The sequence below is a fragment of the Drosophila persimilis genome, unplaced genomic scaffold, assembly GCF_003286085.1.
Source record: "Drosophila persimilis strain 14011-0111.01,24,50 unplaced genomic scaffold, DperRS2 tig00000431-arrow-pilon, whole genome shotgun sequence".
Taxonomy (NCBI): Eukaryota; Metazoa; Arthropoda; class Insecta; order Diptera; family Drosophilidae; genus Drosophila; species Drosophila persimilis.
The window spans coordinates 1,470,178-1,492,700 of NW_020825312.1; the positions used below are offsets into that span (position 1 = coordinate 1,470,178).

General features: G+C 43.2%; 7 protein-coding genes across 10 annotated transcripts; 3 read left to right on the forward strand and 4 right to left on the reverse strand.

Annotated features, from left to right (window-relative positions):
• Positions 1-1,108: 1,108 nt before the first annotated feature.
• On the forward strand, positions 1,109-7,752 carry LOC6596216 (daple-like protein). Of its 3 annotated transcripts, none has more exons than XM_026989640.1 (9): positions 1,109-1,441; positions 1,739-2,478; positions 2,547-2,825; positions 2,881-4,927; positions 5,560-5,798; positions 5,871-5,946; positions 6,018-6,181; positions 6,355-6,459; positions 6,636-7,752. In XM_026989640.1, the coding sequence occupies exons 1-9, from the start codon at positions 1,373-1,375 to the stop codon at positions 7,090-7,092; spliced, it is 4,176 nt and encodes a 1,391-aa protein (XP_026845441.1). In that variant the 5' UTR covers positions 1,109-1,372; the 3' UTR covers positions 7,093-7,752. The 3 variants fall into 3 exon arrangements, with proteins under 3 accessions (XP_026845441.1, XP_026845443.1, XP_026845442.1); XM_026989642.1 differs by having other exon boundaries at positions 6,355-6,419; positions 6,636-6,718; XM_026989641.1 differs by lacking the exon at positions 6,355-6,459.
• Positions 7,223-8,931, forward strand: LOC6596215. The gene is made up of 6 exons (XM_026989643.1): positions 7,223-7,248; positions 7,862-7,929; positions 8,007-8,103; positions 8,165-8,372; positions 8,435-8,710; positions 8,770-8,931. Exons 2-6 carry the CDS (start codon positions 7,897-7,899, stop codon positions 8,894-8,896), a joined length of 741 nt encoding a protein of 246 aa, XP_026845444.1. The 5' UTR covers positions 7,223-7,248; positions 7,862-7,896; the 3' UTR covers positions 8,897-8,931.
• Positions 8,932-9,694: 763 nt separating this feature from the next.
• Positions 9,695-11,926, reverse strand: LOC113565998 (cell wall integrity and stress response component 2; the record flags this gene model as incomplete). Its single annotated transcript, XM_026989599.1, has 5 exons — positions 9,695-9,855; positions 9,921-10,194; positions 11,086-11,137; positions 11,198-11,413; positions 11,819-11,926. Coding segments are annotated over 5 exons (771 nt in total), but the record flags the coding sequence as incomplete, so codon positions are not given.
• Positions 11,927-12,265: 339 nt separating this feature from the next.
• On the reverse strand, positions 12,266-13,500 carry LOC6596213. Its single transcript, XM_002021245.2, has one exon. The coding sequence runs from the start codon at positions 13,482-13,484 to the stop codon at positions 12,327-12,329; it is 1,158 nt and encodes a 385-aa protein (XP_002021281.2). The 5' UTR covers positions 13,485-13,500; the 3' UTR covers positions 12,266-12,326.
• A 2,904-nt stretch (positions 13,501-16,404) lies between these two features.
• LOC6596212 (heat shock protein 83) lies at positions 16,405-19,946 on the forward strand. The gene is made up of 2 exons (XM_002021244.2): positions 16,405-16,473; positions 17,511-19,946. Exon 2 carries the CDS (start codon positions 17,511-17,513, stop codon positions 19,662-19,664), a length of 2,154 nt encoding a protein of 717 aa, XP_002021280.2. The 5' UTR covers positions 16,405-16,473; the 3' UTR covers positions 19,665-19,946.
• A 76-nt stretch (positions 19,947-20,022) lies between these two features.
• On the reverse strand, positions 20,023-20,549 carry LOC6596210 (UPF0235 protein C15orf40 homolog). The gene has a single exon (XM_002021242.2). The coding sequence runs from the start codon at positions 20,511-20,513 to the stop codon at positions 20,100-20,102; it is 414 nt and encodes a 137-aa protein (XP_002021278.2). The 5' UTR covers positions 20,514-20,549; the 3' UTR covers positions 20,023-20,099.
• Positions 20,550-21,618: 1,069 nt separating this feature from the next.
• LOC6596209 (stress-associated endoplasmic reticulum protein 2) lies at positions 21,619-22,425 on the reverse strand. Of its 2 annotated transcripts, none has more exons than XM_026989425.1 (3): positions 22,369-22,425; positions 22,089-22,193; positions 21,619-21,785 (listed from the first exon to the last, which is right to left on the reverse strand). In XM_026989425.1, exons 2-3 carry the CDS (start codon positions 22,170-22,172, stop codon positions 21,675-21,677), a joined length of 195 nt encoding a protein of 64 aa, XP_026845226.1. In that variant the 5' UTR covers positions 22,173-22,193; positions 22,369-22,425; the 3' UTR covers positions 21,619-21,674. The 2 variants fall into 2 exon arrangements, with proteins under 2 accessions (XP_026845226.1, XP_002021277.1); XM_002021241.2 differs by lacking the exon at positions 22,369-22,425 and adding an exon at positions 22,254-22,298.
• Between the last annotated feature and the right edge of the window lie 98 nt (positions 22,426-22,523).

The window sequence follows — 22,523 nt, forward strand, 5'->3', positions numbered from 1 at the left end:
GAAGCGCTGCGGCAGATATTAACAATTTTTGTACTCTTCAGTACCAATTTTGCTGGCTGGCTAAGTTCTCCGATTGTAGAAAGTTTGCAGCAAAGTTACCAAAGTCTAGTGTCATATGGCCATAATACATTTTTTGCATCGGAAATGTTTAAACTGGACAATATACATATTTCCCTATGGAGAGGGATTTTATAGAATTAAGAACATTTTTGTTAACCCAGGAATGCAGAAACTAGTTAGTTGCTGTATTAAAGCTGTCTCACCGAAATTTTGCTTACAGAGACCAAGAATAGGTATCGGGATCGAAATATATGTACATCTATACAGCAAACAAATAATATGCATGAATAGATAAAAAATATTTCAATCTAAGAAAAAGTCATTAGTAATGTTTCTGCTCATGTTGGAAAACAAAATTTTAATATTAATTACGGCAAGTAGGGTATAAAGATGTCTATACCACAAATTGACAGGCAACAAGTGTTCAAAACGTAACATTTCATGCTCACTTACGATTCATTTCATGCCCGCTTACGTTATGCTTTTATCTTTTTGTTTAAACCTTATTTTAGACAAAATCAAGTAAAATTGAAACCTTAAACTTAACATGTCTTGTAAAAAATTGATTCATCAATCGTATAAAAATATATGTTCAATGCTGCGGGTCCTAGCAAGATAGTAATATCAAAACGAATATCAAAATCGAGGAATATGACAATTGATCACAGACAGAGAACGATTAACCCACTGTCAACTGGTGTATTAAAATACTCTCCACGAAAATTATGAAATTTAAAGAATATTAGCGCAGATCAGGTGAGAGATATTGTGGGGCTCAATATGAGTAAAAAGGAAGGATTTACCTACATGAATTTTACAAAAAATATATTTTTTCGCGGTTTAACTAAAGTTGTTCCCCCGTTCAAATATAGGGGGGTTAAGTTGGCTAAATTGGTTTTTTTTCATCAGACCGTATACTGTATCCGCGGTCACACTGCTTGTCACACTTAACAAAAAATAGAATAGGCTATTTTAGAAATAGAAAAATTGATTAATCCGATAATAATACAAGTTATAAGCATAATTGTTTCGGTTTGTTGTTTGTGCTGAATCTTTCTTTATTTAACATATTTCTGTGTATATGCGTGTCCCGACGGCATAGATATGCTTTGCCACCCTTGGAATGTTTGGAAGCCTTTGTAAGGTACTCATGATTATAAAAACAAGCAGTGTATTTCGGAAAAGCCGCAGCGGTGCAGCTGCCCAATTGTGACAGGTGCAGCAACGTCTGCGGCACGCGAACATATTCACACACGCACACACTCAGCTTTACGCATCCCTGTGTTGAGAAAATCTACAAAAAACAGCAACAATGGCTGGCACGGCCGCGGCGACGCCAATGGAAATTGATGAATTCATAAATGGAGCACTCGTTTCTTGGGTGAGTAGAGTGAATAAACAAGCTCAATACTATGTGCTTGGCATAAGAAATTCAAGTGCTCCCAAGTAATTCCCATGGGCACACACACGAAAAAGCAGCAACAAAGAGAACAACCTACTCGCTCGTTCGCATAGGCTTCCGCAGCAGCACAGCACTCACCTGGTTGCTGGTAGCAAGGTCATTGTAGCTGGCTTACGACAGCTTACGGTAGAACTTTTATGCTGTTATATTCGCAGTGTGCTTTGTTTGCATGTCCGCTCATGGCTTCTCCATCTTCTCTTTTTGTGCTCACCCCAGCTGGAGTCATGCCTGCCACGTGCCGAGCTGCTTGCCGGTTACACCTCGCTGCTGGATGGCCATATCATACACAGCGTTTGGCTCCAAATCGACCCGGAGCCGCAAAACAATCCCAGCGAACTGACCGAACTCAGTGGAAAATCTTTGAGTGTGGCCAGGGCCAAGAACTTTGAGTGTATCGTTCGGAATCTGAAATCCTTATTTGAGGAAGAGCTGGGTCAGACCATACTGGCCCTGCCCGACGCTGTCACGCTAGGCTACCATCCGGAGAGCAGGAGCGGACTGGAGCAAATGAAAACGCTGCTCACTCTGCTTCTGGGTGCCGCAGTGCAATGCCCCAACAAGGAGCTATTTATAGCCCGCATCAAGGAGCTAGATCTGGAGACGCAGCACGCCATTGTGGCACTCATCAAACAGGTAACGGACAGCCATAGTCTAGTCCTCACCGAAGACTCGCTGGAGCGGCTGTCGCCGCAGAACATGTACACGCACATTCTTCGTCTGACCAAGGAGCGAGATGTCATGTATTTAAAATGGATTGACCTAGTGTGCATGGAGCCCGAGATGACGGCCAGCGACAATCTGGCGGAGTGCGGCCAAGGGGGAGCTAGTGTGCCGCGTTCGCCCTCGAACGGAACGGCCACCTCAACACCCTCATCGTCATCCAACTCGGAGAGCAACCACCTGGCAGTGGAGTGTGCAGACCTCAGATCGAAGAATCGAAAGCTTCGCCAGGAGCTGTACGTTGAAACGTTTCTCTAACTCTTCTGATTGATTTCTGATTTGCTAATAAAGATTACTTTTCCAGGGAGGAAAAGTCGGAAAACCTTCTGGAGCTACGGGAGGAGCTGGACGACAAGAAGGTCCGCTTCGACAAGTTGCGGCAGGAGAGCCAGGATTGGTTTACAGAGGCTAAACGGGCATCTGCCTATCGCGACGAGGTGGACATCTTACGCGAGCGGGCTGAGCGGGCCGATCGGCTGGAGGTCGAAGTTCAAAAGTATCGTGAGAAGCTCGGCGACTCCGATTTCTACAAGTCTCGGGTGGAGGAGCTGCGTGAGGACAACCGTGTACTGCTGGAATCAAAGTAAGAGCTATCAGAATTAGAAATGATGTTTATTAACCAAAGTTATATCCGTCAGAGAAATGCTGGAGGAGCAGCTGCAACGCTATCGCAAACGTTCGGAGCATGCCATCTCCCTGGAGTCTGAGATTATCAAATACAAGCAAAAGCTAAACGACATGGCCCTGGAACGGGATGTGGATCGCTCCAAGCTGGAGGAGCTACTGGAGGAGAATGCCCAGCTACAGCTGGTGGCAAGGAATCTGAACTCGACGCAGGAAGGCGACAAGTCCTTTTCAGAGAACGAGGATGATTGCAACTCGGGGGACAACAGCCTGTCCGAGCAGCTCACCAACAATGCTCAGACGCGTGCCCTCAAGCTGGAGCTAGAGAATCGGCGTCTGACTGCTGCCCTGGAGCAGCTGAAGGAGAGCAGCTTTCACGAGTCCACCAACAAAATTCTGGAGCTGGAGAAGGAGAAGAAGAAGCTCTCTCTGAAGATCGATCAGATGCAGGAGAACGTTCAGAGGCTAACCCAGCAGAATGTAGAGTTGGAGGGCGTGTTCAAGAATGCCCTGGAGGAGAACAAGAAGCTGCAAGATGCCGTGGATAGCCGCCAGAAGAGCTACGATCGCCAGAGCCTGGAGCGCGAAGTGGATCGGCAGAGGCTGGCAGATGCCGAACAACACGCCGAGACCCTAAATAAGGAGAAGCAACGCATCCAAACGCTCAATGAAAGCATTCAGCGGCGTGCGGATGACCTGGAGCGGCTGGCGGAAAGCAAGAGCAAGGAATTGGAGCAGTATACCGAGAAGACAAAGCAGTACGAGCAGACCAAACAGAAGCTCTACGATATCGAGGCCAAGGTGTCGGCATACGAGCGGGAGAATGCCAGCCTGCTCAAAGAGGTATCCAAGCTGAAGGAGGGCAGCGAGGAGAAGTCCGTTCAGCTCGACCAAACCATTAATCAACTGGACACCCAGACCAAAGATATTATGAGGCTCAGCAAAGTGCTTGAAGAGACCGAGCAGGTACAGCAGAAGCTCATCGAGCTGGAGAAACAAAACCAAGAGCTGGCTTCGCAACGAAACATCGATCAGGAGATGATTAACACGCTACGCGAGGACCTGGTCACTGGCACGCTGGTGACCAAGAAAGTGCGGCACAATCTGGAGAAACTCGGCCTCACCGACAGCGAACCCGCCGAACTGAATGTGGAGCATGTGGTTGAGAAACTGGTGCGCAATCCGGAGACCTTCAAAACGGTGCGTGAGATTATGTTGAACGTAAAACGCGAGCAACAGGAGGAGCGTGACGATGGAGAGGAGGAGGGTGGCCTCAAATCGGACATGTGTGTTCTATGCCATCGCCAAGAGATCTTCACAGTGGAGAAGAACATTGAGCTGGCCCCTTCTAGCTCTTCCCAGGAGCTGCGCTTCGAGCACAAGCCAAGGCCGAGTCTTGCACGGGAATCCGCCGAGCTGATGCGTGTCAAAGACTGCAACACGCAGCTGCAGACCGAAAACGCCCGCCTGAGTGTGGATGTGGCTGCTTTGGGCTCACAAATCACTTCGCTGAATACCCAGCACGTGGCCCTGCAGCTGGCAAACTCTCAACTGGCCGCGGAAAAGGACACGCTGCTCAAAGACATCGACTCCCTGCAGCAGGTGCACAAAAATGCGCTGCAAGATCAGGTCACGCTGCAGTGTCTGCACGACCAGCTCTCCGCCGAATACGAATCTCTCAACAAGGACAAGGAGCAGCTAAAGGCCGCAGTTCGCGATCTGCGCCAAGATTTGCGCGACACCCGCGAACAGCAATCGGCTTTGGAGCAGCGTATCGAGGAGCTCACAACTCAAAATAGCAGCATGAAGACCTGCAGCGAGGATCTCTCCATCCTACGCACCGAGCACTCGAAGCTCACCGATGACTTCCGCAATCTGTTTGCCACCAGCGACCGCTTCAAGAACGAGTACAAGAACATACAGGAGCAGTACAAAATGATACGCATGGAGCACAGCAGCCTGAAGCTCCAAAACACGGAGCTCACGGGGGAGCTCAACACCAAGAGTGATCAAGTTCGTCTGCTGCAAATGGAGTACAGCAAGGTTCAGCAGCGCTGTGAGGTAGGTCTGGATGAACGAGCAGCCTATTATATACGGTACTCACAGAGTTTACGGATATATTAGTTTTGTAGTAGATGTGGATGTGTGTAACGCCCAGAAGAAAGCGCTTCCGACCCCGTGAAGTAAATTGATCGTATCGGCTATCGATATAGCTTTGTTTGTCTGTCCATCTGTCCATTCACGTCTAGATCTCAGAGACTATAAGAGCTAGAGCAAGCAAAATTTCGCCCCGCCTCCAGAATGAAGAGAATCATTTAGAGTGGCTGCACTACCCCTCCCACACGCTTACTCACTGTCTCTCTCTTTCTCTCTATCACGCCCCCTGGCGGAGAGGAGTGAGATATAACGGCTGGCTTTGGTGTGGGAAGTGAATGAGAGAGAGAGAGAGAGACAAATGTAATGGAATAAAAAATAGTAGAAAAAAAAGGGGAAACATATAAAATATTTTAATATTCTAATAAAATAGGCCATTTAGGTGGTAAGAGGATAAAAGAAGAGCAAGAATAACCATTAGAATAAAACTGGCGGTCGTAGTTCCTCTCTTTCGCATTATCCCCATCTCTCAAGACAAGTTCATGACACAAAACTCATTGACTCCGACACCACTTCTTATAAATCGTAACAAATTGCAGATGCTTATACAAAACAACGGTGATCTGGACTCTGAGCGTAAGGCCCTGATGGACAATGTCTCGCAGCTGCTCTCCCAGTATCAAGAGCTGTTGGCCATTTCCCTGGAGGACAAGAAGCACTTCCACGAGGAGGAGAAGAACTACACCGAGCGGGTGCACAGTCTGAAGCGGCAAAAGGAGAAGCTTGAGGAGAAAATCATGGAGCACTATAAAAAGTCAGAGACGACAGTGCACAAGAAGTGAGTGGCCTTGTGCCAAAGACACTTGAAATTCGAATTCTTCTAATGGTTTCCGATCCCTCCCTCCCCAAGAAAACCCTTTGCCATCAGTCTGGTACGCCGTGTGAAGAAGGCTAGCTCCGATCTAATGAACAAAGTGCCCAGTCGAGTAGGTTTGAGTCCAGAGAAATTCCTGAACATCCTGAAAAACTAAGAATTCCCATATGTTTCGTTTTGCAGAACCGTCGCTCCTGGGTAGACGATGCGCGTACCAATTCGCAATTTGTTATTGGATCCGAGTCTGGGGGCAATGAATCGGACAACAGCAACGAAGAGCCCCTGTCCATTGCCTCCGATACGCATTTGCTGCAGCGAAACATACCACTTCGTCAGAGCCTGCAGCGGTAAGCGAGCACTTCCGATAAGATACGAATCGAGTATATGGTTTATTGGATAATATATTGTTGGGGACATGGTTTTTGTTCTATTTACATGTACATATATACACAACAACCCGCACACCACCAACAACGCACCACCACACGCACAATACAAAAATTGAACACTCCTCGAGTAGGGATTTGCTGGATAACTCGATCCAACGAGGCGGCGCCGTGCGCAGTAGCCTACAGGCACAGAAACGTACGGATTTGAATAACTCACGTAGAAATAGCGTGCACGGGTATGCGCTTTTAAATGTGTAACAATCTCTCGTACCTCCTAATAACTACTGTATCCTAAACCTATATTTCCTATACCCCAACACTTCCACTGCCCTGTCGTCTCTGCCTCTGTCTCTGTCGTTGTTTTACGGTCATAACATAGATAAAATACTAATTTTCCGATTTGGTTTTGCAGAAGCCTTGAAGCGCCAGACGTGACTGGCAGCAGCCTAACCCTAGGCACAGCCGGATCCCGTCGCACTGTGTATCTTATTGACGAGCATCAGAAGTTACCCGACGGCTCCAGCTCTAGCTCTGGATCCAACGCCCAACAGCAGCCGGCCAGCGCCAGTAGCGCCAGCAATGTCGGAACACCAACGCCCAACGCAGAACCTCAGACCCCACAAAAAAATAACGACAACAACAGCAACAGCAGCAGTCCAGGCCCAGCCACATTCCTCATGTACAATCGCATCAACACTACGATTGGGGGAACATCCACGACTGCGGACCAAAATCCGCTGGTACCGGCTGCGGCAACTGGCAGTGGAGGGGGGAGTGTCTCTGGTACTCCCACTCAGGATGATAAGTCTGGCCGAAAACGAAGCGAGGACAAGAGCAATAGCATCTGGTATGAGTACGGCTGCGTCTAGAAATACAAACATATATTCAGTATACACACGTCCACAACTTGAACTTGAATTTAAATTGAATGCATTTGCTGACGAAGTATTATTTCGTTTTAGACATAACGAATTTATGTTAACTAATTTACTAATATTAGAACATCGATGTTGCCTTAAGCTTAAGTAAGTGGAACGAGTATAAAGTATCAAGTGCTTCTTAAACTGCTATGATTTACCTTAAGAAATGTTTTACAATTAGGCTTATGTACTATACCTATACCTATACCTATATCTAGAGCTGTAACCTATAGCTAGTATATATTTATGTAATTGAGAAACTCGGAAACAAGCAAGACTACGCGGCAACTATGCGAACTATGCGAATTAATAACTACTACCCAGTATACACCTTTATATACACAACAAACCATTAGCTATACTTTCGATGCCTACTTTCGTTGATAAGAACAATTTTTAAGCAATATACGTATCTATTTATCGTACACGAATCAAAATATTCCTAGAAATTGTATACTACTATGCTCGTACCCTGCTAAACAGCTAACAAATGCGCCTTGAATTTGTGAATATATTTTTATATACATTACGTGTAGCCTCGTTCGTTCGTACGACTATTTATTGATGCAGGAGAGCCTGATGATAGAGCAATAAAAGCATGCATAACTATACATATATATCTCCTAGTGTTTGTGTCTGTGTGGTTTGGGCAGACTTTTAAGATAAGAATTACGATGATGATGTCGAGATACATATAAGATAAATCTTCTACTCACAGCATTTTAGTATGAATAACGAGTGAAGACAAAAAACATGTGGTTGAAGGCGCTTATTCTAATTCCAATGGTAACTATCCTGGCCAATCGCATTCCTAGTACAGTTTCTTGAGTACATTCGTTGCTACATATGTTCCTGAATTCAAGATCCTGGCCCAACACGCGGCGGCCACTTGCGGTGTGTGTCAGCCAGTCAGCCGAACGGTATGCCTCAGTGAAAACACTTTTTCCGCATGCGTGAAAGGTGAGCATGCCTATAGCAGGAGCACCGAGAATCGCAGCTGGAAGTATAATTTCAATTCCAGGAGTACCACTGAATGATATAATTAAGTGCCCAACCAATTTCTTTTGCACCGATGGTGACTACACTTGCTATGAAAATGCTGACCCGGTCTGCAAAGCGGATAGTGCACCGGAAACAACCACTGTGAAGCCGTGGACTGCCGAGGAAGCCTGCCAGCAAACCACAAAATCGGGCTTTCTGGAAAACGAAAATGATCCCACATGCACTTCGTAAGTACATATTCTGAAAGAGTTACCGCCGGAGGAAAATTAAAACCCAAACCTATTCGTAGCTACTTGTATTGTAAATTCGCAACGGATGGGAGTTTAGAAATTCTCAATCTCAATTGCCCGACTAACAAATACTTTGATGCGTCCATAAAAGGATGTACGGACACAAAACCCGCTGAATGTACTGAAGTGTCAACCACACTACCGACAGATGAGATACCAGCAACGATAGCAACAACTACAACAACCACTGAAAAGCCTTGGAGCGCAGAGGAAACCTGTCTGAATGTGACAAAATCGACATCTTTTACGAACGAAGATGATCCCACATGCGCCACGTAAGTTTAATTTTCGATTTTAGATAACAACCCAAACTAAACTGCATATTTTTGTACAGCTACCTCTTTTGCTATGTTGCAAATGGAGCAGTTAAGGCGCTGATCAAATCCTGTCCATCCACAACCCCATACTTTGATTCTACTATAAGTGGCTGCAGCGCCACGAAACCAAACAATTGTACATAATAATTCCTAAGTATGTAATTCTTGATGTATGTAATCGAAAACATGAACATATATTTTTGGTACCCGTTTGGGTACTGTTGTACTTACTTCCTGAGTTTTTTTAAAAAGACTAACTTATCTGGGCCAATTCCAGCGAAAATACTGATAGTACCCCATGTATAACGTTCGCATTAAAGTCCGTCATAAAAGTTTATAATGGTGTATAGATAAAAGACTATATAGATGAATAATTTCGGGTATAAGAACCCCAGTGTGGCCTTCCAGATTTGAAAGTGAATTTGTAGAGAGTAGATCATCATGTAGGCGAAACTTATTTTATCGCTGGTGACTACATAGCAGAGGATACGCCTGGGGACGTACATATTAAACATTTTAAATATTGCAGCTACTGGTGCAAATTAGAATTAGATGCCAAACCGCACAGGAATGGAGTGCCGAAAAGGCCTGCTTGGAAGTGACGAGACCGGGTTCATTTGAAAATCAAAACGATCCCACTTGCGGCAGGTAAGCCTTGATATTTTCTGTACTATTTTCAAACTATTAATTTTTTTACTCGAATTTTACTTGCAGCTACGTCTTTTGTTATATGTCAAATGGATCATCAATGGCGCTGGTCTTTTTCTGCACGGAAAACTCTTACCATGATGCGACATTAGGAGCCTGCACTACCAAAAAGCCGGAGAAATGTATATAATAAAGAATCGCCAGGGATATCGCTTTAGCCGCACCATTTTATTCAACAATAAGCCAGAGATTTCCCAACGTAATAATATTCCCTTTCCAATAAACACATTGGTATTCGAAGAAACAAAAAATATATCTTTAATTGGATCGTTTTTTAGCAATTGGCAGGCCGTTCGGCCTGGCATGATTCCGTATCAGAATTATAAAATTCATTCGTGTTGCAATAGTATAGCCAGCCCAAATAATCTAAGCTCAATTTATAGCAGTACACGTACCTGAAATCGGATAATGCGAATATGAATAAATATCATTTAAAGTGAAGTTAACAAACTAGACTCACTGTTTGCAGGTTGAATCACTATCGACCCGAAAGTATCCTTTCTTTTGTAACGTTGAACAATAGAGATCAGCATTTAGTGGAGATCCTGTGGTTGATTCAGTGGATGAATCAGTGCTTGAAGGCGAGGATATGGTTGATGAATCTGTGGTTGCAGTGGATGTTTCTGTGGATGATTCTGTGGTTACAGTTGATGACTCAGTGGACGATGAATCAGTTGTGGGTGAATATTCAGTTGATGTATCTGTGGTTACAGTTGAAGATTCAGTGGAAGACTCTGTAGTGGTAGGAGAAGATACAGTTGAAAAATCTGTCGTTAAAGTGGAAGATTCTGTGGATGTATCTGTGGTTAATGTGGATGATTCTGTTGAAGTATCTGTAGTGGCAGGGGAAGATTCAGTGGATGAATCTGTGGTTACGGTGGATTCAGTGGATGAATCTGTAGTGGAAGGTGAAGATTCAATGGATGTATCTGTGGTTACGGTGGAAAATTCTGTGGATGTATCCGTCGTTAAAGTGGAAGATTCTGTCGATGGCTCTGTGGTTAAAGTGGAGGATTCTGTTGAAGTACCTGTAGTGGCAGGGGAAGATTCAGTGGATGAATCCGTGGTAACAGTTGATTCAGTGGATGAATCTGTAGTGGAAGGTGAAGCTTCACTAGATGTTTCTGTGGTTACGGTGGAAAATTCTGTAGATGTATCCGTCGTTAAAGTGGAAGATTCTGTCGATGGCTCTGTGGTTAAAGTGGATGATTCTGTTGAAGTATCTGTAGTGGCAGGGGAAGATTCAGTGGATGAATCCGTGGTTACAGTTGATTCAGTGGATGAATCCGTGGTAACAGTTGATTCAGTGGATGAATCTGTAGTGGAAGGTGAAGATTCACTAGATGTTTCTGTGGTTACGGTGGAAAATTCTGTAGATGTATCCGTCGTTAAAGTGGAAGATTCTGTCGATGGCTCTGTGGTTAAAGTGGATGATTCTGTTGAAGTATCTGTAGTGGCAGGGGAAGATTCAGTGGATGACTCCGTGGTTACAGTTGATTCAGTAAATGAATCTGTAGTGGAAGGTGAAGATTCACTGGATGTATCTTTGGTGGTTGGAAAAGGTTTTTGAAAATAATCAAATACAAAAAAAGATAAGAAAATCAATTTTTTGGCTTTCTGCAAACCTGTTGTTACATCCGATGTTGTAGATGTCGTATCATCAGGTACACAAGCAGGCTGTAAGAAGTGCAATGAGAAATTGTCAATGAACCGAATAGATGAGATCACATCACTCACTGAGGACGACTCCTCGGGTGAACAGAATTCATCCAGGGTGCAATAAAACCCTTCATCACAAGATCTGATTGTGGTTTCGTCGACTGTTTCCTCTGAAAAGCAGAATCCATAGCTGGTCTCGTTTACGCACGTATACTGAAAATTGGTGAGAGCACAATTTAAGCAGCCAGCGGATTGACCGAGAGCCGCTTGGAGAAACGGGAGGAGCAGAACGAGCTAGAATGGAAAAGAAATGTGTGAAATTGACGTTTACTATTTGCTTTACCCACTTTTAAAAAAATATTTGCACGCATGTCTGTTTAGCGTGAAGGTCTAGTTTCTTGTGATCTAGGGTACATCTTTTGCCAATCCGTTTTATAGGAGTCTAGATTTAGCAGTGGGTGTGGTTTGCTTACTTAAAGATAGAGATAAGCATGATAAGTGCTGAAGGTCCGGACCGGACCCCAAATTAATTGGGGCGCCATAAAGCATATTCGGCAGTGCTGTCAAAAGTGGTAAAAATGTGATGTCTTCCTAGATCGCGGACCATTCGTGAAAGAACAGTAAAGACGAAAAGATGTACAAGTGCGTGGTTCTGGTGAGTATTTTCAGGGTGGTGTGGTCCTAATTAGGATTGTTTACTTGTTCTGTCTCATCATTTAGTTGATCCTCGTGACGCTGCAGGGGAGTGTGATCTGGTCTGCCTGCGATGTGTGCCAGTCGAATGGGGCCGCTTGCATTAATCAGACCTCGTACAACCTATGCTTTGGCAGCAGCATGCCCAATACCGCACAGAACTTCACGTGCACGGATGGCCTGGTCTGCACAGATCAGCCAATTATTTGCTTCCAGCGCAGCGAGACTCCGGCCAGCTGCGGCGACACCGATAGCTGCGGCCAGTGTGCCCCCAATTACGTTTTTGCTTGCACTTCCCGTTCCACGTTCGCCTTCTGTTTCGGCTCTACCAAGCCAACGAACGTTACAGGCAGCTGCCCCGCCGGCTACTTCTGCGATGCATCTACTCAGGAGATTTGCGTAATCAAGACCACAGATGATTCTATCATATGCCATTTGGACGAACCCAGCGTAGTCTAGTAATTAATTTTATAGTTATTAATGGTAAAATAAAAGGATTATACGCTTAATACGGCTACAACTCGAGCGAGTGATCGACATTTTCCGGTTCTTTGCTATCAAGCCAGGAACGTGCAATCCGCAGCGAGGGCAATCGAAAACGCCACTCCTCGCAGCAATGCTCGTAGATACTTTCGCCCAGCTGCAGCAGTTCTACGACGAAGCGCCGCTCGTCATCTTTCCAGTTACGATCCTCGGCACCACCGAACATTTCCATGCGCACCAGAGCGGCCACAGTGGGCCCCAGATATTTCTTTATGCCATTGTATAGCTGCGGCTTGGTCATGCTTGTCAAAGTGCTGGACGGAGGAGCTCTACTGGTAGATGGTATGGACGCCTGCAGTTGCTTTAATTGGACATTCTGCTCCGAAAGCTTTTCAAACTCCAACTTTAGCTTATTATATTCCAGCTGGAGTTGGCATTCCTCTGCAGTTGGTAGCGTTTCGATATCTGATTCAGGAACGGAAGGTTCTTCTTCTCGTATAGCCATTTCCTGACTTTGCCCTGAGCGAATCGAGGGTTCCTGAATTGTTGGGCGTGCACTGATTTTACTTATAATTGGCTTGCAAATCTCCGCTTTTTGCTTCTGCAATGCATTGCGAGGAAAGTCGATCATTCTTGGTGACATTTTAGTATTGGTTTGATGCTGCTCCTGCTCCTGCTCCTGCTGTACCTTAGTCAAATTCAATTTCCGCCTTTTGAATGCCTTCTCTGGCAAGCTTGAAGAGGGTCGCTTATATACCAATCGCTCCAAGCTAATTTCACCTTCTATAGCATCGGTATCAAATCCAAGAGGACACTCAAATCCCTCTGGTGGTTTAAGATGTGCGGAGGTGGGAGAAGGCAATTTCACAAGCATCGCCTCGCCGTTCTCGTCGATAGATTCAAAGTCCCACGCGAGATCCTTGTTCACTCGCATCAACGTCGGCGTCTGCTTGGCAATAAGCCGGTCCATTTTATAGTTCATGAAGCATTCAATGCGAAAATGACGTGCACACACAGCACGATTGGCCAGCTTAAGCTGAGATACTTTTAAAATCTCTTCATTGGCGCAAATTTTTAGCCATTTTTCCAATTGTCGCGGGTCGCGTACGGGAAACTTGAAGAAGTGCATCGATGGATTCCGGTTTGAAGAGACTTTGCAATCTCGAAAAGTGCAACGAGTGCCACCCATTATACATTTGGAATGGCTTACAAATACAAATTTATAAAATGTTTGTAATAAATAAATATTTGTTTATATCATTAGTGTTGGTTAGTAGTGTGACCGCGGATTTATCGATAAAATATACCGTCCGACCCTCAGAAATATAACTAAACATACCGCCTCATTTTCAAAATATACCGTAAATATACTGACGAATTCAAGGTCTATTTTACATATTACTAGCTATATAGAACATTTAGCCATGCCCACATAATTTTATACGATTGATGAATCAATTTCCTACTTGATTGGCCTATTCGAAATAATTGTCTTAATAATATACTAATCACTAACATCACTATCGTCACTAACGATGTCGCTGGGATTTTTTAACAGAATTTCAGTGTTCGGTTCAAAATTCTCGCAACCGTTGTTCTTCCTTAGACCTTGTCTCACATATAAAAGATTTGAAACATGTATATTCTTAAATCTATTTCTTGTATTTGTTTTTATTAAGTTCACTTCGGAGAAAATTCTTTCACATGATGCATTCGAAACTGGCAATATAAGCAGTACTTGCGCAAATTTTGAAATTTTTTCATATTTGAATTCATTGTTGAAATCTTTTATTTGTCCCAATGTATACCAGAAATGGCCAGGACTTATGTGTGTGTTTTAATAAACTAAAAAGAACCTCATCATTTTTTAAGAGGACAAATTAACTATCGATTCCCTGCGGATCTTTAAAAGGTTGAGGAAATCTTTTATACAGGTCATGCAAATTGGCCATTGACTATGTCTTCAGGGTTTAGGAATGAGAGAAGTTTAAAAACCTTCTCGTTAAAAGGCAACCTTTTCTTAAATTGTACACTCAACTCGATCAAAAATGACTGTGCTCTTTGGAAAAATGCATATTTTTCATTTCTTTCTAATTTTGACACTTCGAGGCTTACATAAATGCCCAAATTCATTTTTTGGAATTCTACGAAATTAACATTGCTGCTTGGATCTAGTAAATTTAAGTCAGTATTATTCTTTCAAATAACAGCTTAATATTAACTTATAAGTTTCAGACATATTTTTATGTGTGTAAGCTGTAAGCTTTGCTAGACTGAAAAATTATATGAAATCTATTTATAGGTAAAATATAATCTAGAAAGTAGAAATATAATTTGACTGAAACGCTTTTTAAATTTGAGAGAGTGTATTCTGCAGATAAGTTTTCACCATCTTAAATATACCGTAATATACAGAAAAATTGCTTAATTTACCGAAATATATCGATATACCGTAAATAGACCGTCGGCTCATTTTGAACCCCTAAAAATACCGAAAAGTATTAAAAATACCGTAAACGGTCACCCTGTTGGTTAGGGACAAATGTTGTCCAAACTATCGAGCAAAATTAATCGAGTTGGCAGCACGATTTTGTGATATGGCGGTGAGCTCAAAATACACATTTTTATTTTGAATTCGCCGTTTGAAATTTTCAAAAAATTGTTTGAATGCAGTTTGGCTCATCACATTTGCTATAACATTTATTTAATAGCATTTATTTATTTTAATATAAATAATATGTACTACTATTAATATAAATTTAAATTCTCCCATTATGGGAGGTGGCACTTGGCAAACGTTCAACCACATGGGCACGGATTGACTAACATTTTACCAATATCAAGCCTTTGGAAAAATGTAAGAAATATTTAACGTATATTGGCCCCATTATAGTCGCCGTTTTATATCTATTTAAACGAGACAATTGACTGTTTTCTTACATAATAATATATATAAAACCATTTGGGCTTCAATGCCATTTATCAGGAAACAGGCTAGAAAATTTAATTTCAATTTCAAATAGAGAAAATAGAGGCAGATATAAGCGGTTTGACAGCAAAATGCAAGTATAACTAAACAAAATTGACTAAAATAAAATAAAAAAAATTAAGTAAATAAAATTATATACTTTCTATATATATATATACTATACTATACTATACTATATACTTTCATTATGTATCGATGGATTTTTACCATATTATTATTATTTCTAGCCACGTTGCAACTCTATGTCAGTACCGGAAATAGCAGCCCTGGAGTCTCTTAGCCTCTAGAAACGGCTAGAACATTCTACGCTTGTGGTTGGTTTTCATTAAAAGCAGGCGTCTTTTATATACTTCACGGTATATAGCTATATAATGGTATACTTCATCAATATCATCAATCTATGAATTTTAATTTTTAAGAGTATATAAATTAACATAGGGTATATAGATCTCAATACCCAAGTATTTGAATTTTCCATCTCTCATCGGGGGTAATTCATGAACCGGTTCCAGCCGAAAAATGAATGAAATTCATGAGAGATTATTTTTTCGGGATTGCTTGCCATATAAAAATACATTTCGGAAAAACAAAATGTACTACATTTTTGTCATCTCAGGGTGCTCCAATTAATTATGAATGCTACGAAACTACAAAGCAGCTTGGAAATCCGAATTTTAACAATAATTAAAGGAAATAGGGTATAGCGTATATAGGGTATCATAGCTGAAACGGGTATACCAACAATAATGACGCAGCACTTACGTTTCACTCCGTACTCACTTACGATTTATGCTTATAATTTTTGTTCACCTCTTTTACTTAAACCTCACTTTAAACACAATCAAATAAATGGGAGTATTTATGTATATTTCTAAGATTACGGCGGTATTGTTCTGCGGTCTGCGGTCACACTGGTTTTCAGCCTCGGTGCAACTCTGTGCCAGTACCGGAAATAGCAGCCCTGGATTCTCGTAGCCTCTAGAAACGTCTAGAAAATTCTACGCTTGGGGTTGGTTTGCTATAAAAGCAGGCGGGCCGACTGTTGCCGGCTCGAGTCTTGAAAAATTTTTGTCCAGTGAAGGTGCGTTTGCTTAGAGCGCAGTGCAACAAAGTGAATTTATTCTACACAAATCGAAGTGAAAATATATATATATTTTTATCTCTGCTGTTAAATTAAAACACATACAAGGTAAGCGTTAACAATGGAAGTGCATTTATTTAACAAAATGTAAAGATCTGCTGTGGTGCAATGCTTGCTGCGCGTCTGCTGATGAAAAGTTCTTGACCCAAATGCAGAAAATCAATAGAATCTGTGAAATCTTCTATAATCTTAAAATTAGATTAAAGTTCTATTTTTTTGCCCGAGTTTGTAACCACGGGCGATAAAAAGTAGCTTTACGCCTCGCACACCAATACACGAACAGAAAAATTATGCCGGCTGTAATATGTGCTCGGCGCGAAATTTCTAGATGACCGGTTCTTAGAACATCAACCTTGCATGTCCAACAAATGCTGGTTAATTAAAGACGTGCCTTAACTTAATTTTCTTGGCACACGTGCTTATTTGAATTCAGTCTTTTGCACTTGTCATGCACACAGACACACATATGTCTGTGAATTTGCGAATGTATGTTCCATCATCGAGAAAAATCGTGAATCAAACTTCGGCATGAATCAAATTTCAAAGAGGTCTTTGTTTCCACCTGGTTCTAGAAGTTTCCTTTCGCGTGCTTGGATACCTATCTTATGCATAAACGGCTTCTGCACATGTAACTTGAACACATACACACATGCAAACATATGTATGTACATATGCATACCCTGACCACAAAATTTTCAGCAAACTTTAGCCGTACATCAAACCACCAAAGAGCTGTGCTGTTGTCAAGGAGAATTTTCTTCTAGAAAGCTTCAATTAGATTGTTTATCTGGGGGTGATGTACGCATTGGACAACCCTATGCGCTCTAGAAACTTCCAGTAAATGTTAACTGGATGTACAATGGGTACATCCCTAAGCGTGCGAGTGTATGCGTGTTCGCTAACTGTAATGTATGTGTGTTCGTGTGCGAAAGAGAAAAGGATGAGAAGTCTGCCATTTTGAAATAAAAAGATTTTGTGCTAGGGAAGTGGGGAAATATGATTATCGAAAATGGGCAGTGAACAATGCAGCTGCATATTTAATGAGTTGTGACTAATTCTCGTGTGGTATTTTCTTGCTCTTCCAGATGCCCGAAGAAGCTGAGACTTTCGCATTCCAGGCTGAGATTGCTCAGCTTATGTCGTTGATCATCAACACGTTCTACTCGAACAAGGAGATCTTCTTGCGTGAATTGATTTCGAACGCATCTGATGCCCTCGACAAGATCCGCTATGAGTCGCTGACTGATCCCAGCAAGCTCGACTCGGGCAAGGAGCTGTACATCAAGCTGATTCCCAACAAGACTGCTGGTACTCTGACCATCATTGATACCGGTATCGGCATGACCAAGTCCGACCTGGTGAACAACTTGGGAACCATCGCCAAGTCCGGCACCAAGGCTTTCATGGAGGCGTTGCAGGCTGGCGCTGACATTTCCATGATTGGCCAGTTCGGTGTGGGTTTCTACTCGGCCTACCTGATTGCTGACCGCGTGACTGTCACCTCGAAGAACAACGATGATGAGCAGTACGTTTGGGAGTCGTCCGCTGGCGGTTCGTTTACCGTGAAGGCCGACAACTCTGAGCCCCTGGGTCGCGGCACAAAGATTGTGCTCTACATCAAGGAGGATCAGACCGATTACCTTGAGGAGAGTAAGATCAAGGAGATCGTTAACAAGCACTCCCAGTTCATTGGGTATCCCATTAAACTGCTGGTGGAGAAGGAGCGCGAGAAGGAGGTCAGCGACGACGAGGCTGATGATGAGAAGAAGGATGACGAGGCAAAGAAGGACATGGATACCGACGAGCCCAAGATCGAAGATGTCGGCGAGGATGAGGATGCCGACAAGAAGGACAAGGATGGCAAGAAGAAGAAGACCATTAAGGAGAAGTACACCGAAGACGAGGAGCTGAACAAGACCAAGCCAATTTGGACCCGCAACCCCGATGATATCTCCCAGGAGGAGTACGGCGAGTTCTACAAGTCCTTGACCAACGACTGGGAGGATCATCTGTGTGTGAAGCACTTCTCAGTCGAGGGTCAGCTGGAGTTCCGCGCCCTCCTCTTTATCCCCCGTCGCACTCCCTTCGATCTCTTCGAGAACCAGAAGAAGCGCAACAATATTAAGCTGTACGTGCGCCGTGTGTTCATCATGGACAACTGCGAGGATCTCATTCCCGAGTACTTGAACTTCATCAAGGGAGTGGTCGACTCTGAGGATCTGCCTCTGAACATCTCTCGTGAGATGTTGCAGCAGAACAAGGTTCTGAAGGTGATCCGCAAGAATTTGGTGAAGAAGACCATGGAGCTGATCGAGGAGCTTACCGAGGACAAGGAGAACTACAAGAAATTCTACGAACAGTTCAGCAAGAACTTGAAACTGGGTGTCCACGAGGACAGCAACAATCGCGCCAAGCTCGCCGATTTCCTGCGCTTCCACACATCTGCCTCTGGCGATGATTTCTGCTCTTTGTCGGACTACGTGTCCCGCATGAAGGAGAATCAGAAGCACGTCTACTTCATCACTGGCGAGTCCAAGGACCAGGTCAGCAACTCTGCCTTCGTTGAGCGTGTGAAGGCCCGCGGCTTCGAGGTTGTCTACATGACCGAGCCCATTGATGAGTATGTCATCCAGCACTTGAAGGAGTACAAGGGCAAGCAGCTGGTGTCCGTCACCAAAGAAGGTCTGGAGCTGCCCGAGGATGAAGCCGAGAAGAAGAAGCGTGAGGAAGATAAGGCCAAGTTCGAGGGTCTCTGCAAGCTGATGAAGTCTATCTTGGACAGCAAAGTGGAGAAGGTGGTCGTCTCCAACCGTCTCGTGGACTCGCCCTGCTGCATCGTCACCTCGCAGTTCGGCTGGTCCGCCAACATGGAGCGTATCATGAAGGCCCAGGCTCTGCGCGACACCGCCACCATGGGCTACATGGCTGGCAAGAAGCAGTTGGAAATCAATCCCGACCATCCCATTGTTGAGGCCCTGCGCCAGAAGGCCGATGCCGACAAGAACGACAAGGCTGTCAAGGATCTGGTCATCCTTCTGTTCGAGACCTCGCTGCTGTCTTCCGGATTCTCTCTGGACAGCCCCCAGGTTCATGCCAGTCGCATTTACCGCATGATCAAGCTGGGTCTTGGCATCGATGAGGATGAGCCCATGACCACCGAGGACGCCCACAGTGGTGGAGATGCCCCCGGTCTGGTCGAGGACACCGAGGATGCCTCCCACATGGAGGAAGTCGATTAAACTATCAGCTTTCTCAAACAAAACACACATTCACACACCCACAAAAAATGTTTTAAGTTTCGACTGTTTGTAGCTTACATTGACACAGGAGATAACTTTTTTTTCCATTAACATTTTTGTCGCGTTATATGCGACAATTATACGCTTAGTCATCCCACACTCGCATACAGAACAGAATCCGCCAGGTTCCTGGAAACTAACTTCAGAAGCAGTCGTTTTAAGAATTTCTAATTTAGAGTCCACATAATTTATGTAAAAATAAACTAAAGACTACACGCTCTAGCTTCTAGAATTGAAATTTATGTCTTAAGGTTTGATGACCAGATCGATCGATGATAAAACCAAATAAACAAACAAATTGTGTTTTCAAATGCATATCTATGAACATTTTTATTGGATCGAATTTGTTAAAAACTAACTGGGAGGGGAGAGGCCTTACGATTCATATTCCTTGCGCAGCAGCTGCTGAATGGACTCCACCGTCGATGCACCCTTGCTGATCAGTATGATCTTGTTGCGGGACCGCGATCCCTTGTCCAGGGAGACATCGCTCTTGCGCAGCCCCAGGACCTTGGAAAGAAATTTCACCAGCTCTGCATTGGCTTCTCCTTCACTGGGCGGTGCGGCTATTTGGACGCCAACGCCTTCAAGATCAATGTTCGTAATGCCATTGTGCTTGGCTCCAGGTTTTGCAAGTATTTTAATGCATATATTGCCACTTTTATCCACGGTGACTGGGCTGTCGTTTGCCGGCGCCGGCTTTGTGTTTGTATTTTCTACGCCGGACTTTGCTTTTCCCTTATTCTTTGACATTATTTGTGCATTGACTGATGCAAATAAACGCCGCATTGGCTAATCAATAGGGTTTCCTCACAATATTTAATTTTAAACGCATTTTTTCCAAACTGTGTCGTCGTCGGCGACAGCAATCAGCTGTTTATGTTTCTACCTAGAGATGGACCATTTCTACAAAACTGTGACTTCTCACAAGTATTTTAAATGGTGTAGTCACAGAAAAGCTAGACACTTTAAAATGATTTTTATATAGCTGGTCTTGGTGTGAGAATAGAAAACAAGGGACAGATGTTATTAAAAAAATTAAGGAAAAATAAAAAAAGATAAAATCGATTACAAAAATTTCCACGGCGTTTCGAACAAATGGTGTCAAACAGCGATACCACACAACATATAGAATATATTGTATAAATTACATAAACCATAGCTCACATAGATACTGACTAAGTACCAGGTATACCAGTAGAGCCGCGCCTTTTCCGCGGCTTACAACTTTCCCCCTCGTTTAAATTATATTAATAAAATAGGAATATTTTGAATAGCTGTCACAGTTAGTTGCGAAATCCAACCCCTAGAATCCTAGAAAAAAAATTTAAACTGAAAAATAAAGATTAAATTGTAGCCTATAAACAATAAAAAATTTAATTAGGTAATTTCGCTTCTACAGAATTACAATCTCATCCCCATTCAATAATAAAGTCAGAGTCCTTAGGTAAAAAATTATCATATATTATTCATCATTATGTATGTACTCTTAGTTACTTCTCCTTTAGTTTTCGCTTTGGAAAACAACGCTTAAACACTTTGCACTATTTAAAACTGCATTGAGAAGCATCTTAGAAATGCATTCTATCGTCAATAAAATTGTGACTGCCACCAACACAATCAGCAATAGTTCAGTTAATTCGTAAGTGTACAGAGAGAATTGCAGGAATGCACATAATTTTCAGTTTTTTTTAGGCTTAAAATTAATACAAAATGCGTAAAATGGACTTGAATTTTGCCTCTGTTGACAGAGTTTCATATTGCAAACCTAAAATGAACTGGAAAGCAAAGTTTTTGAGGCTCATCCTCAGCGGACGTTGCACATATTGCCGGGGATAGTTAAAATTCAGCTATTAAAGGATTTTTGGGAAGGATATAGAATTTAGATCCGGAGTTACAGAAAGAAGTATCTTCAGTTGTTTATTGCTACAGTCCGTCATCTGGAACCATTTACGCAGCGCGAATCGACTGAATGATTTGGAAAATAGCCGAGCCGCAGACAACGAAGATGAACAGCGCCAAGAGCCAGGGTCCAACGGGGTACTGTCCCTCTTTCGCTTTCTGAAAATGCCAATATATCAAAATTAGCCAAGGCACCACAGATATGCATATTATTGAACGGCCGGTGTATGAGTTAACGCTGACGAACGCAACAGCTAATCACTGCTCCCGAAGAAGCGATAGCATACACCAGCTTCTTCCCCACACACAGACACGCACACGCACACATTGGCGCACGAACACAACAGCAAGCAATAATAAAATCAATGACGGCGTGGCACTTTTTGCGATTGACTCTATCAGGCTCGTGCGAGATGTATGCATTTTTGATGCGAGCTATTCTCATTTTAAAGAAAAACTTACCGAGGATTTTGGTACATTGCCACGCATTGTCACATATTTGCTGGCCTTCTCGTTGGCGACGCGCATTCTCTGTGGAGGAGCCATTTTATGTGTTGTTGTGAAGCTCTGTGAAATAGAGAGAGATGCATTATATACTTAGTTTTCAATAAATTGAATTTTAGAGACTTGACTGAGACTCTTTCTGTCGCACTTAAAATTCCTTTGTTCACTCGTTCAGGCTACGATTTTAAATGAAGTCTGTTCTGATTTTTATAATATTTCTCCAAGCAGCCCAGCCTACCTTTCAGCCCAAAAATAAAACGAATGTGAAAGCGAACGACGCGACACGTATGAAGAACCCACTGACAGCTCGGTGACAGCCAGGGATGTCATTCGTAGGTGTAATCGGTGGTGGTTGCCTGGTTATCGACAATCGTTTCACGTCCAGCTGATTTC

Excerpts from the sequence above, each read along its gene's own strand:
- LOC6596216 (XM_026989640.1), top strand. The coding sequence starts at position 1,373 with ATGGCTGGCACGGCCGCGGCGACGCCAATGGAAATTGATGAATTCATA. Across the intron at positions 2,479-2,546 it reads CGAAAGCTTCGCCAGGAGCT|GGAGGAAAAGTCGGAAAACC; the intron begins GTACGTTGAAAC and ends TTACTTTTCCAG. Across the intron at positions 4,928-5,559 it reads AGGTTCAGCAGCGCTGTGAG|ATGCTTATACAAAACAACGG; the intron begins GTAGGTCTGGAT and ends AACAAATTGCAG.
- LOC6596215 (XM_026989643.1), top strand. The coding sequence starts at position 7,897 with ATGTGGTTGAAGGCGCTTATTCTAATTCCAATG. Across the intron at positions 7,930-8,006 it reads CGCTTATTCTAATTCCAATG|ATCCTGGCCCAACACGCGGC; the intron begins GTAACTATCCTG and ends CCTGAATTCAAG. Across the intron at positions 8,104-8,164 it reads TTTTTCCGCATGCGTGAAAG|GAGTACCACTGAATGATATA; the intron begins GTGAGCATGCCT and ends TTTCAATTCCAG.
- LOC6596213 (XM_002021245.2), bottom strand. The coding sequence starts at position 13,484 with ATGGGTGGCACTCGTTGCACTTTTCGAGATTGCAAAGTCTCTTCAAAC.
- LOC6596212 (XM_002021244.2), top strand. The coding sequence starts at position 17,511 with ATGCCCGAAGAAGCTGAGACTTTCGCATTCCAGGCTGAGATTGCTCAG.
- LOC6596210 (XM_002021242.2), bottom strand. The coding sequence starts at position 20,513 with ATGCGGCGTTTATTTGCATCAGTCAATGCACAAATAATGTCAAAGAAT.
- LOC6596209 (XM_026989425.1), bottom strand. The coding sequence starts at position 22,172 with ATGGCTCCTCCACAGAGAATGCGCGTCGCCAACGAGAAGGCCAGCAAA. Across the intron at positions 21,786-22,088 it reads GCAATGTACCAAAATCCTCG|AAAGCGAAAGAGGGACAGTA; the intron begins GTAAGTTTTTCT and ends TGGCATTTTCAG.